Source organism: Ixodes scapularis, unplaced genomic scaffold, assembly GCF_016920785.2.
Source record: "Ixodes scapularis isolate PalLabHiFi unplaced genomic scaffold, ASM1692078v2 PGA_scaffold15__6_contigs__length_5221840, whole genome shotgun sequence".
NCBI classification, from domain to species: Eukaryota; Metazoa; Arthropoda; class Arachnida; order Ixodida; family Ixodidae; genus Ixodes; species Ixodes scapularis.
Window position 1 is genome coordinate 427,236 of NW_024609841.1, and position 13,817 is coordinate 441,052.

Genomic DNA, 13,817 nt, shown 5'->3' on the forward strand with positions numbered 1-13,817 from the left:
CTCTGTAAGCAAAGATCAGGGCTGGAATATACCGATCCCAGTCGGTGGGCCGCTCCTGACACATCCTCTTGAGCATCTGTTTGATTGTTCCATTAAATCGCTCCACCAGTCCGTTGCACATGGGATGATATGGCGTTGTCAACAACTGCCTAAATGATAATAGACGACTGACTTCCTTCATGAGGTCCGAAGTGAAATTAGGTCCTCGGTCGCTCAAGACCTCTTTGGGTATTCCGTACCTGGAGAACATCTCTACAAGTGCCTCTGCTATATGTGGCGTGTCAATCGTTCTTAGCGCCACCACATCAGGGTATCTGATGGCCATGTCGACCATCGTAAGGATATACCTGTTGCCCTTACATGACGTTGGTGTTATCGGTCCGATAATGTCAATAGCTACCCTGTGGAAAGGTGTCTCAATTATGGGCATGGGTATCATTGGTGCCCTTTTGACAGCTCCTTTCGGAATTGTACGTTGGCACACGTCACAAGATCTTACATAGCGTTTGACATCGCTTTGCATCCCGGGCCAAAAGAAGTCGTTTGATACTCGAGCAATTGTGCTCTTCACACCTTGATGACCCGACGTAAGGGAATCATGTGCCAACTCTAATACGTTCTCCCGATACATTGTTGGCACGATGAGTTGATCTATCACGTCGCCCGAATCATACTCGCATCTCCGAAACAACATATCCCCTTTCATAGTGTATTGCGTCGTTACGCCCGATCTCCATTTCCGTGTTTTCCTGTCGAGGTTCCCGTAACATCGCTGGAGACTATCATCCTCTTTTTGGTCTCTGGTTATTTCTTGTGCCATGACCTCTAACAACCTTATGACCGGTGTTTTTACTCGGGGTAACAGTTTCTCTGCCGTTTCGTTAGTCATCTTAGATCGTACTGCAAACGAGATGTTAGTATCAATCTGCGCCGGTTTGCTGGGTATCTTCTCCATTTCGGAAACTAGGTGAGTAGTGTATTATGATACACGATTGAGCCGGAAGTAAACAAATTCCTGTCACGTACACGGAAGTAAACAAATTCCGCGCACGTACTCGGCAGCTCCTGGTATTACGCCCAGGAGGGCGGGGCCAAACCCGATCCGACCAATCACAGCGCAGGAGGGCGGGGCCAAATCCAATCCAACCAATCACAGCGCAGTAGGGCGAGGCCCTTTCTCTCTCTCCCATCCCAATGACCAATGGGAGCTCATCGAGGTCCCGCCCTCTGGTGACGTACGCGGCACGTGCCTCGTACGTAATACCAGGAGTTAACAACACCTGGTATTACGCACGTGCCTCCTGATATTGCGCACGTGCCTCCTGGTATTACGCACGTGCACGGGATGTTAACCACGTGATTTTCCCCGGGTTCGAGTTGCGTTCAACAGAGGGCGCTCACATGATGTCCTCGCAGGGTCCGTGTTTTCCCCGGGTTTGAGTTGCGTCCGACAGAGGGAGCTCACGTGATGTCACACAGGGTTCGTGTTGAATCCGAGAGAGGGCGCTGCGCCGCGGTCACATGATGGTCACGTGACATTATTTGAATCAGAGGGCTTAACTCTTCGTAGTTGTCCGTGTGTGCAAATCAGATCACGTGTTTTCGTGGCACTTGGCTTTTGTAATACGGTTAAAAAACAGGATGCGTCATTGCCGCAGGTCATGTGTCCATGGTCGCGTGACGTTGCTCGTATTGCTATCACGTGATTTTGTGCCCGCGCGATTCAAACGATGCTCCCGGCCTCGTAGCCTCGTGGCGCCCCCTTAGCTGTTGCAAATGGGGTCTTCGACCCGCTGAATTTCGGAGTCATGTGACGGTCCCAAATATCAGCAGCAGCTGGGTCCCGCTAAATTGGGGTGAAATGTAAAATTTCGAAGCTCGCGGACCGTGATTGATGTTCATCCTGCGTAAAGCTTTAAAGTGGCCCTGTTAAAATTCGGGGGCAAGCCCGTCAAACTTTGCAAACACCCAGCGTATTTTGGCGATAGGCGCCATCTAGTGTTCAATGTGTGAAGTGGTCCTCGTCAAAATTGGGTGCCATCTGATGGTAAAAGCTTCGACCCGCTATAAATTTTGGGCGTCAGGTGAAGGTCCCAATTAGCACCAGCTGGGTGTCGCTAAATTGGGGGGGGGGGGGGGTGAGGTCACGCTTAAACTTTGAAGCTGGCGGACCGTGTTAAATCTTGGTTCAGCGTAAAGCTTCGAAGTGAACCTGCGTAATTTTGGGCCAAAGTCTTGAAGCTCACAGACTGCGCTGGACCCGGTGATTTGTTTTTCAATAGACACCATCTAGCGTTAGAACTTTGAAGTGCTCATCCCTCAAATCGCGTTGACATCTGGTGGTAAAAGCTTCGACCCGCTAAATTTGAGCGTCATCTGATGATTTTCTTAGCACCAGCTGGATATCGATAAATTTTGGCTGGGGTGACGGTAAAACATTGAAATTCACAGGCCGTGCTACATCTTGGTCCAGCGTGAAAGCATTCAGTGACCCTGTGAAATATTGGGTCTCAGCGTAAACTTTTGAGAGCTCACAGACCCTGCTGGATCCCAGTGAATTTTGGGATAGGAGTCGTTTAGTGTTAGGACTTTGAAGTGCTCATCGCTAAAATTGCTCACATCTAGTGTTAAAAGCGACGACCCGCTAAATTTGGGCGTGACATGACGGGTCCTTAGCACACCTGGTCAGCTGTATCCACTTAATTTTGAGGGGTGACGGTAAAAAATTCGAAGCTCACGAACCGTGCTAAGCTGAGAAACAGCGTAAAGTTTTGAAGTGGCACTGCCATATTTGGGGGGCTGGCCCCAGCGTGTAAAACTCTGAAGTGGCCCTGATGAAATTTCGGGCCCAGCGCGTAAAACTTTGTACAGTCAAAGCCAATTGTGGTGTATCCGACACCTAGCGTTAAAACTTTGAACTGGTCGAAGATTATTTTAAACTTCAATGAGATGAAGATAGCATTTCCTCTTCTCGATTTTGCGCGAACACTGTTTACATCTGGGATTTAGGCGTATGAGTTGACACCTTCGTTCATAGATGGTGCGCGTTTTTCTTGCTAAGCGTCTTCGTTGTTAGGGCATGAGTGACATCTGGCGGTGTGGGTGTGACCTTGCAACATCTTTTGCTGAAAAGTTAAATTGCTCGTGTCGCTAAGGCGTGCTCATCCGTATTTTCGCGCGCGCGCAATTCAAGTCCGGGCTTTGTGAGTTGCCGATTCTGTTTGTAGATGGCGCGCACCTGAATTCCTTGGCTGGCGTGAACTTTTACCATTATCACGCGAAATGTCTCCCTAATTTTAGCGACAGCTTGGTAGATGGCGTCGTCAAGAATGAACTTCTTCAACGTGTTCCGCAAAAGGTCCTCCGGATACCCCGCGTTGACAAGCCTAAGATGCTGAAAATGAAAACCTCTTTCCAAAAAGTGTGGGCATGACTTTGAAAAGGACGATGAAAAGAGGGTTTTTACGATACCGTGTTGAACTGATTTAGAATAATTGGTAGAGAAAGAAAGCACGGGATTTTTTGTCCTCTGCTGCAAGGACCAGCATAGACCCGAAGAGAAAAGGTGGAGGCGAAGCTCTAAGTACTGTAGGCCCTCATGTGAAGGATCCTCTTTGGTAAAACTGAGTCCAGACGACTTAGACGTGAAAGCATCCATGATTTCCTCGAGCGATTCAGATATTGGGTGAATGACAAGGTAATCACGGCCATCTGTCAATCAAAGCCCCCGAGGGGGCGGGGCCAGCCCCGACCAATCACAGAGCCGCAGGGCGGGGCCTCTTCCCTCTCTCCCATCCCAGGGACCAATGACAGGGCATGGGCGTTTGCCAGTAACCAATCGGAGCTCGGCGAGGTCCCGCCCTCGGGTTACGCGCTCGGTATAGGTGTGAAGTCACGTGCGCGTCGTGTGTCAGCCGCGTGCCACTTACCAGATGACCACAGCTGTCAACACCTGCTCAACCACGCTTGTGATCTGAGGTCTGAGGTTTGAGGTTTGAGGTCACACGCATACCTCGGGGGGGTGGGACCCGGGCGAGCTCCGATTGGTTACTGGCCAACGCCCATGCCCTGTCATTGGTCCCTGGGATGGGAGAGAGGGAAGAGGCCCCGCCCTGCGGCTCTGTGATTGGTCGGGGCTGGCCCCACCCCCTTGGGGGCTTTGATTGACAGATGGCCGTGATTACCTTGTCATTCACCCAAAATCTGAATCGCTCGAGGAAATCATGGATGCTTTCACGTCTAAGTCGTCTGGACTCAGTTTTACCAAAGAGGATCCTTCACATGAGGGCCTACAGTACTTAGAGCTTCGCCTCCACCTTTTCTCTTCGGGTCTATGCTGGTCCTTGCAGCAGAGGACAAAAAATCCCGTGCTTTCTTTCTCTACCAATCATTCTAAATCAGTTCAACACGTTATCGTAAAAACACTCTTTTCGTCGTCCTTTTCAAAGTCATGCCCACACTTTTTGGAAAGAGGTTTTCATTTTCAGCATCTTAGGCTTGTCAACGCGGGGTATCCGGAGGACCTTTTGCGGAACACCTTGAAGAAGTTCATTCTTGACGACGCCATCTACCAAGCTGTCGCTAAAATTAGGGAGACATTTCGCGTGATAATGGTAAAAGTTCACGCTAGCCAAGTAATTCAGGTGCGCGCCATCTACAAACAGAATCGGCAACTCACAAAGCCCGGACTTGAATTGCGCGCGCGCGAAAATACGGATGAGCAGCGACACGAGCAATTTAACTTTTCAGCAAAAGATGTGGCAAGGTCACAGCCACACCGCCAGATGTCACTCATGCCCTAACAACGAAGACGCTTAGCAAGAAAAACGCTCACCATCTATGAACGAAGGTGTCAACTCATACGCCTAAATCCCAGATGTAAACTGTGTTCGCGCAAAATCGAGAAGAGGAAATGCTATCTTCATCTCATTGAAGTTTAAAATAATCTTCGACCAGTTCAAAGTTTTAACGCTAGGTGTCGGATGCACCACAATTGGCTGGGACTGTGCAAAGTTTTACGCCCTGGGCCCGAAATTTCATCAGGGCCACTTCAGAGTTTTACACGCAGGGGCCAGCCCCCCAAATATGGCAGTGCCACTTCAAAACTTTACGCTGTTTCTCAGCTTAGCACGGTTCGTGAGCTTCGAATTTTTTACCGTCACCCCTCAAAATTATGTGGATACAGCTGACCAGGTGTGCTAAGGACCCGTCATGTCACGCCCAAATTTAGCGGGTCGTCGCTTTTAACACTAGATGTGAGCAATTTTAGCGATGAGCACTTCAAAGTCCTAACACTAAACGACTCCTATCCCAAAATTCACTGGGATCCAGCAGGGTCTGTGAGCTCTCAAACGTTTACGCTGAGACCCAATATTTCACAGGGTCACTGAATGCTTTCACGCTGGACCAAGATGTAGCACGGCCTGTGAACTTCAATGTTTTACCGTTACCCCAGCCAAAATTTATCGATATCCAGCTGGTGCTAAGAAAATCTTCAGATGACGCTCAAATTTAGCGGGTCGAAGCTTTTACCACCAGATGTCAACGCGATTTGAGGGATGAGCACTTCAAAGTTCTAACGCTAGATGGTGTCTATTGAAAAACAAATCACCGGGTCCAGCGCAGTCTGTGAGCTTCAAGACTTTGGCCCAAAATTACGCAGGTCCACTTCGAAGCTTTACGCTGAACCAAGATTTAACACGGTCCGCCAGCTTCAAAGTTTCAGCGTGACCTCACCCCCCCAATTTAGCGACACCCAGCTGGTGCTAATTGGGACCTTCACATGACGCCCAAAATGTATAGCGGGTCGAAGCTTTTACCATCAGATGGCACCCAATTTTGACGAGGACCACTTCACACATTGAACACTAGATGGCGCCTATTGCCAAAATACGCTGGGTGTTTGCAAAGTTTTACGGGGCTTGCCCCCGAATTTTAACAGGGCCACTTTAAAGCTTTACGCAGGATGAACATCAATCACGGTCCGCGAGCTTCGAAATTTTACATTTCACCCCAATTTAGCGGGACCCAGCTGCTGCTGATATTTGGGACCGTCACATGACGCCGAAATTCAGCGGGTCGAAGACCCCATTTGCAACAGCTAAGGGGGCGCCACGAGGCTACGAGGCCGCGAGCATCGTTTGAATCGCGCGCGCACGAAATCACGTGATAGCAATACGAGCAACGTCACACGACCATGGACACATGACCTGCGGCAATGACGCATCCTGTTTTTTAACCGTATTACAAAAGCCAAGTCCCAGGAAAACACGTGATCTGATTTGCACACACGGACAACTACGAAGAGTTAAGTCCTCTGATTCAAATAATGTCACGTGACCATCATGTGACCGCGGCGCAGCGCCCTCTCTCGGATTCAACACGAACCCTGTGTGACATCACGTGAGCTCCCTCTGTCGGACGCAACTCAAACCCGGGGAAAACACGGACCCTGTGAGGACATCATGTGAGCGCCCTCTGTCGAACGCAACTCGAACCCGGGGAAAATCACGTGGTTAACATCACGTGATGGGAGCCGTGGTGACGAATTAAGACGATCAACGTCACACGACCATGGACACATGACCTGCGGTAACGACGCATCCTGTTTTTTTACCGTATTACAAAAGTCAAGTAGCGCGCGGGAAATCACGTGATCTGAATTGCACACACGGACAACTACGAAGAGTTAAGCCCTCTAGGAATCAATGTGCTCGTAACTCAGGGGGTACAGTGTTGGACTTCTGAGCTGAAGGCAGAGCGGTCGAGTTCCAGTCGGCCGCGGAGCCTTTTTTATCGAATAAAAGGGGCATTTACCGCGCAGCGATCGGAATAATGTCACGTGACCATCATGTGACCGCGGCGCAGCGCCCTCTATCGGATGAAACACGAACCCTGTGTGACATCACGTGAGCGCCCTCTGTCGGACGCAACTCGAACCCTGTGTGAGATCACGTGGTTAGAATCACGTGATGGGAGCCGTGCTGATGACATCCCACGTGACCGTCATGTGACCGCAGCGCAGCGCCCTCTGTCGGACGCAACACCAACCCTGATGGCATCACATGAACGGACACAACTCGAACCCGGGGAAAATCACGTGGTTCACATCCCGTGCACGTGCGTAATACCAGAAGGCACGTGCGTAATACCAGGAGGCACGTGCGTAATGCCAGGAGGCACGTGGTAATACCAGGAGGTTAACTCCTGGTATTACGTACGAGGCACGTGCCGCGTATGTCACCAGAGGGCGGGACCTCGATGAGGTCCCGCCCTCTGGTGACGGGAGCTCATCGGGACCTCGATGAGCTCCCATTGGTCACTGGGATGGGAGAGAGGGAAAGGGCCTCGCCCTACTGCACTGTGATCGGTTGGATTGGATTTGGCCCCGCCCTCCTGCGCTGTGATTGGTTGGATCGGGTTTGGCCCCGCCCTCCTGGGCGTAATACCAGGAGCTGCCGAGTACGTGCGCGGAATTTGTTTACTTCCGTGTACGTGACAGGAATTTGTTTACTTCCGGCTCAATCGTGTATCATAATACACTACTCAAACCGTTACGGTTTTCCGACTACCGCACTGCCGGAGCCTTTAAAGCATGCTTTGAAGCTCGCGCTCCCCGCGGTCGCGGTGCCACTCGGGTGTGCGCTTAAAAGCTTGCTTCAAACGCTCCGGAAGAGCAGCACGCGGAACATGGTAACGGTTTGCTGAAAGTTTTCATTATCGCTCTACAAAGTCAGACCGACATTACGTTGTCGAAACATTTATCTATAATAGCCTTTTTTTTTTCTAGAAAGGCATCTCCAGAGCTGGACAATGGGCCGCGATATTTGTTGAATGCTTCATCTCTATCAGATTGTTCCTAATGGATGTCATCAGGAAGCCGCTGCCAAGCAGACCTTTGCTATAAGTATTTACGTTCGTAGTTCTAAGTCAAAGTGTAAAAAAGGCAAAAAAAAACAACAACAACAACAAGAATAACGTATTGTTTCTGAGATTTGGTGAGCACTGACGCGCCAAGTCACTATGATAAAGTAAGGGTTAAAATTCTTTTTTTTTAACATGTATTCAAATGGTGGCATAGAACACAGACGTGTTATATTGGCCGACCAACGGCCTCTAGGACCACCGTCCTCATTTCGCATTCCACGATGCACAAAAAAGTGCGTGGTTCGATCAAATGATCGGATCGTTTCTTTTGTTGCCGAATTGCACATGGGAATCCACCCCACAAGCAACATTTATAAAAAAAAATGAAGAAAATAAGTCGGGTATCTCATTTTCTCAACAATCTCCGGCCAGGAGTTGTTCTTGATTCGCCCATGGGACGTTGTTACAGTGACGGCCACTCACACGCAAAAGTTTAGAGAGAGAAAAATATTGCCTCTTGCATCGTCCCGGAGACTGAAACGGTGAGTTTCAAATCGCCCGAAAAGACTAGTTCGAAAGAACAAAAACACAAGAAAACGATGCAAATAAAAAAGCCTCATGCATGTTTCTCAAAGGTTTATTTGTTTTCTCTCTTCCTTTATTTCTTTTTTTCTTTTTTTATTTTGTTTTCCCCTTTCGGGATTCATGCTTCAATTGACAACGCCCATGTTGTTTTTATTCATCTTCTGCTCGGCAATCGAGTGCTCGACGGAGAGCTTCCTTATTATTAATGTGCATAAAATAACCTCAAATAATATATTCAACGCACGAACACGAAGAAAAAAAATGTCATATTTCTTTTAATGGCACCCTTATACCGTCAAATTAAGAAATACATTGTTGCGAGCGTTAAACAACTTAACTGCTGTTTGCTTTCATTCATCGTGGAATTTGTTACTGTTAGGTAAGGAAGTATTTTGTTTGTAATAAGTAAGATTTGTTTTAGAAAAGTTTATCTTTCTATAGTTGCGTCGGCATTTCTTTTTTTTTTATCTGCCTACGCTTGTGTCGTCATTTTGGGGCGTTTGCTGTACGCCTGCGGGGAGCATGAACGGGAATTGGCCTTCCGCCCCCACGCGCCGGGGGGGGGGGGGGGGGGGGGGAGGGCTTCGAGCAGCCGCGGGGCTCGGTGGAGAAGAGTCGGAGCCCGACCGTTAACAAACGGATTGGGTTTCAGTTTGGGGCGCCGGAACACCCCTGTCTTGGGCTTCTGTCCGCACTTCCCTATTGAAAAAGGCCAATATGAACTCGGCTTATTGGAAATATTGTATTCCAATGAAGTTGATGGAAACCAATAAAAACTTATTGTTATCCGATTAACCCAATACGCACGATGGGAATTCATATCGGAGCACAATATCCCGATATTGTATGCGGTTATTGGTATACAACAGGATATTGGAGCACAATATCTCGATATAACTTGCGGTTATTGGTATACAACACGATATCGAAGCACAATATCCCGACAGAACTTACGGTTATTGGAATAGAATACGACACCGCGTGCATATTGGTGACCGATATGGACATACTGTGCGGCCACACGATATATAAATATCGGTCGTCGATCACGGGCCCAAAGGAGAATACAATATCGCGTGGATAAATCTCCGAACGAATTCCAAGTTACCAACATGAATTACGTCGGCATATACCGCGGACTAAGAGGATACGTAACACAGTATTGATCGCCCGTGAAGCAACATGTGGATATCGGTACGCCCACAATACGACATCGCGTGAATGATATCGTAGAACAGCAGGAGTTACCATACGGCAATACGAGAGAGAACGATATTAAAGGTGGATACACACAGAACACAAACGTTGCGCGTTGCGAACACATTCACATTGATCGAAAGCGCAAGTGTACGTACGGCACACAGTACACACAGCCTCGAGCGCTTGAAATGCTAGACAACCACCAAACCATTCAGAATAACTAGCTGGGACACCCGCGACCTACCTTTCAATGAGAAAGCCCAATAACGACGTGCTCATTGGAGTGATCGTTTTCAAACAAATGTTTATTGCAGTTTTAATGCAACAAAAGTTAGGTTACCGATGTTGGAACCCAAATCGAACGCGATACGTGACAATGTCAGTTCGCACGATAAAACAATGAGGATTAATGGGCTTGACAGGTCACGTGCTTCTTACCCGCACATTTATCGATATTGACCCACCTTTCTGGGTAATCCTACGTCGTACACCAAATCCACAACCACACGCGAGCACATTTCACCCACCACTCTTCGTCGCCTGTTTCGCAAGATTCACCCACTGTAAAAAAACGACGGGAAAAATACGTGCATTTGCGCCATCAAACGATACGTTACAGACTTGTTTTATGAGAAAAGTTTCCATCGTCAACCCGCGCGCGCGAAAGTTCGAGCGCTCGAGCTTCGGAGGCAGTTCGAACTCCGAAGGGAGGCGAGCCCAGCGAGCCGGCGCGCCTGCGCGCATGCGCTGCCAGACAAGCGGCTGAGCGAGCCGCCGAGATTGCGCCGCCATTGCGCAACGACCGCGACCGCGCCAACCCGGCGGAACCGACGGAAAACAGCTCGTCAAGTTCGTCGCGCACTTTGCTTGTGGTTTCCAAGTGAAACCAACGCACTTTCAATCGCTTCGAAAGGTACAGAGCGCGACACAGTTAGCGCGAACAAGCGATCGCCAGTTTTTCCAGTTTTTCTCTTTGAAGATAAGGGATGTCATCCAAGTTGTTATTGCTACGGGAAGAGCTCGTTTAGTACTATAATGTAAGCGATAAAATTTCGTGCTCGCTAATAATATTTAAAAGTAAAATGCGAAAATGCGCCGATGTCGTGTTCGCGCTAACAGTGTCGCAATGTGTACGTATAGACGACTTTATTACTTGCAGCATTGAGTGCTTTGGTATACATAGATCAAAGTGAACACTGAAGGACAGAAGGGAGACATGATGTTTTGAAATCGCAGCTTATTTGAACGCATGCGTCCCCTGCTGAAAGCGTCTGGCTGTGCTCTGTTGCAGACGTCATTTCGACTGCGTGTACTCTGATGTAACGTCAGTCAGTGTTTACACTCGGCTAGCTATCACTCGGCTTGTTATCTCATGTGCGAAATAGACGTAGAAACCAGCGCCTCGTCTCTTTCGGATATTGAACCTCCAGCCCCCTGGCTCCCAGCGTGCTTACCGGCGCAAACCGTTCGACGTGTTGGATTCGTGGGCTCGTTCGAAGAGGCGTTGTTTAACGCTCACGAGTCGCCGAAGTGTTACCGGAGCTTCTCTTTACGAAAGTCGCGATCGACGCTGGGCTCTGAGCTCGTACTTTTTTCTTCCCTGGTAGACTAAAGCCCGGTTCACACAGTTGCGTTTGACTGCGTTGCGGCAGCGAGACACCAGGACATCACTGCTGCTTATATCGCGTGCCAAGAAGATTCCTTGAATTGGATTCCACGCTTCATACGAAGCACAGATGTGCCGGTGACTCGCTTTCGGTTCTCGCCGCAACGCAGTCAAACGCACTCAAACGCAAGTGTCTGAACCGGCCTTAGGAGTGCCGACCATTCATCTGTGGTGCCGACTGGCGCCGTACGAAGTTGAGAAAAGCTAGCGAGTCTCTCAGATTTTCGTGACGCCGCCCAACTGCTCTGCTACCGGCTGCGCTCAACAAAAAAAACAAAAAAAAAAAAAAAAAAAAAACGCGTTTTTTTATTTTCAAATTTTTTTTTGCCATGTTTCATTTTAGTCGCTGCGAAGTAAATCGCGGCCGTACGTCGGTTGACTCCCGAGTACTGTCTCTACATCGTAGATTGTCTCACCACACTGGTGCTTCGTTGGTGTGATCTTATTCTGATATCGTTACATCTTGCTTTTTCATCTTGGCACAATTCTAGACGACCTTCTACACGTTGCACTCCTTGTCGACATGTCGCTGGTGTTAGAGACAAATCTGAAGTCGCTGTTTGCTCACTCCTTGGTGCACATATTTCATGTTCAACATCAGGTATCTGAAGGAGGCGCCATGAAACCCTGGAGTTTGTTTAGAGGCACCTCAACATACTGTATACAAGTGTCGTTTTGTGTGTTACAGTTTCCTACAAAACCAAATTGCACTTTGTTTGTAATATACCCTATAACTGTTCACAACAATTAAAGTTGCTATGAAACATTGGCCACGAGAGGTGACTCGGCCAACGCAGCCTGAAAATTCCCGCATAATTTTCTTCATGGGTCATTTTGGACACTGACAAATTTTCTTGTGAATAATGAGTGTTATGCACATGTGTTCTACTTTTCGTACAGGTACTTCAGTTAGATAAACCCCAGCAAAAGCAGCAAGACCGTCTCATGGGGTCACACCACGGATGACTGCATTCCTGCTCGAGTCCCGAGTCTTGTCACCAAACTTCACTGAACATAATGGTACATTCCGTTTCCTTAACTTTTTCTTCTGAAATGTGTTATTTTTTTTATTGTTGCTTTTTTCTATTGAAAAAAGGGTAGTACAACGTTTAAACACCCATTTTTTTTTTCTTTTTGTAAAATGTGTAGTACATCGTTTAAACACCCAAGCGTTCATAAATGGTCTCTGTACCAGACAATAGGGTGTCTTATACTCTGTTTCATACTTAGCGTGCAACGCTCTCAAAGATACTAAAGTGGTGCACATGAAAAAATAGAAAAAGTGTTACTCCGCGCGTTTCGTGGACGAGTGGTAGAAGGCGCTGCTCTGGCGATATTGACGTCTCGGTGGCCGTGGTTCAAACCCATTTTATGCGCAAAGCTTTTTTTTTTTTTTTCCTTTCTTTTTTAGACATTCTTTTTCTGCAAGATTGTGCGCATTGACGAAGTGCATATTTCAGTTCCTCCTTCTTGATTTTTATTTATAAGTCGCCGAGAGGCCAGATTTCTACCATCTGGTCTGCCGCTTTGCAAGTGTTATTTGCCTCCAGCACCGAGTTATATTTTTCTTTCGTGCAGCGTAGAATGAGGAATCGCCCTGATAGCGGCCTTGTCCCAAAATTTATAATAAAACATTAACGACAATAGTTGTGGCCTGTACAGTTTATTTTGAAATAGCTGTCAAAGGTAGAAATCTCCCTCTCGGAGCACTTGCAATGCACCTTCGGGCGAATGGCGTTCTGTGTGAACTCGTCATGCTTGACGGTCCCCGTGCTCGAAACTTTCTTGTTGCGAGGTCTTTGCTTCGGGGACGCCACCTTGCCAGATAGGCACTGTGCCTTGCACTTCGCGACAGTACAGGGCACACTCCAGTGTCGTTACTGGCCGTCTCCAGGATTTCACGACCGAATTCTCCGGGGAATGTGTTCTTACACTCCCGTACACATTGGCGATCATCTGCTTGCACTCTTTCAAGATTTTCGCACAACGAATCTTCGAAAACATCCGAGCAGGAAAGGTACTTGAGCTTGCTGCGTAAGACGCCATCTTCTCAAAACCAGCGGCTGCCACACTGATGAACACGAAAACAATTTAAAGTGGTTTACATTATCTTTTCCTTTTTCTTGAAAAACATTTGTGCTTCGTTGAAATCATAACGCCAATATCAGTTACTAGCCCCGAGGAGGCACATTTTCCGACTTTTTAAAATTTTTCTGCAGGGGACGCACTATCTTATGGGGCGAACGTAGGCACGGTCAGCAATGCAAACCGGTGCGCTAGCTTTGACTGCGTTGCACTCTATGTATGAAACAGAGTATAGGATCGCTTCAGACGGGGCAACCTTTCCAGCAATTTTGGGGCTGCTGGCGGGTTGTTCCCTGGCTTTCCCTAGATCTACACAAATTGCTGAGATCGGGTCCGGCTCGAAGTGGACGAGCAACTCTGACTACTCGGAGATGTTTGAAGCGGCAGCAGCCAATCAGGAATGCAATATTTTCAC

At 48.1% G+C, this 13,817-nt stretch overlaps 1 protein-coding gene across 1 annotated transcript in view; it reads left to right on the forward strand.

The window, feature by feature from the left end:
• The first annotated feature begins 911 nt into the window (after positions 1-911).
• The window catches only part of LOC115321603 (insulin-like growth factor-binding protein complex acid labile subunit), a 53,791-nt gene continuing 40,885 nt past the window's right edge, over positions 912-13,817 (forward strand). The window contains exon 1 of the mRNA XM_040220881.3: positions 912-967. Coding sequence (XP_040076815.2) covers positions 912-967 — 56 coding nt within the window. The remainder of the gene's footprint in view (positions 968-13,817) is intronic.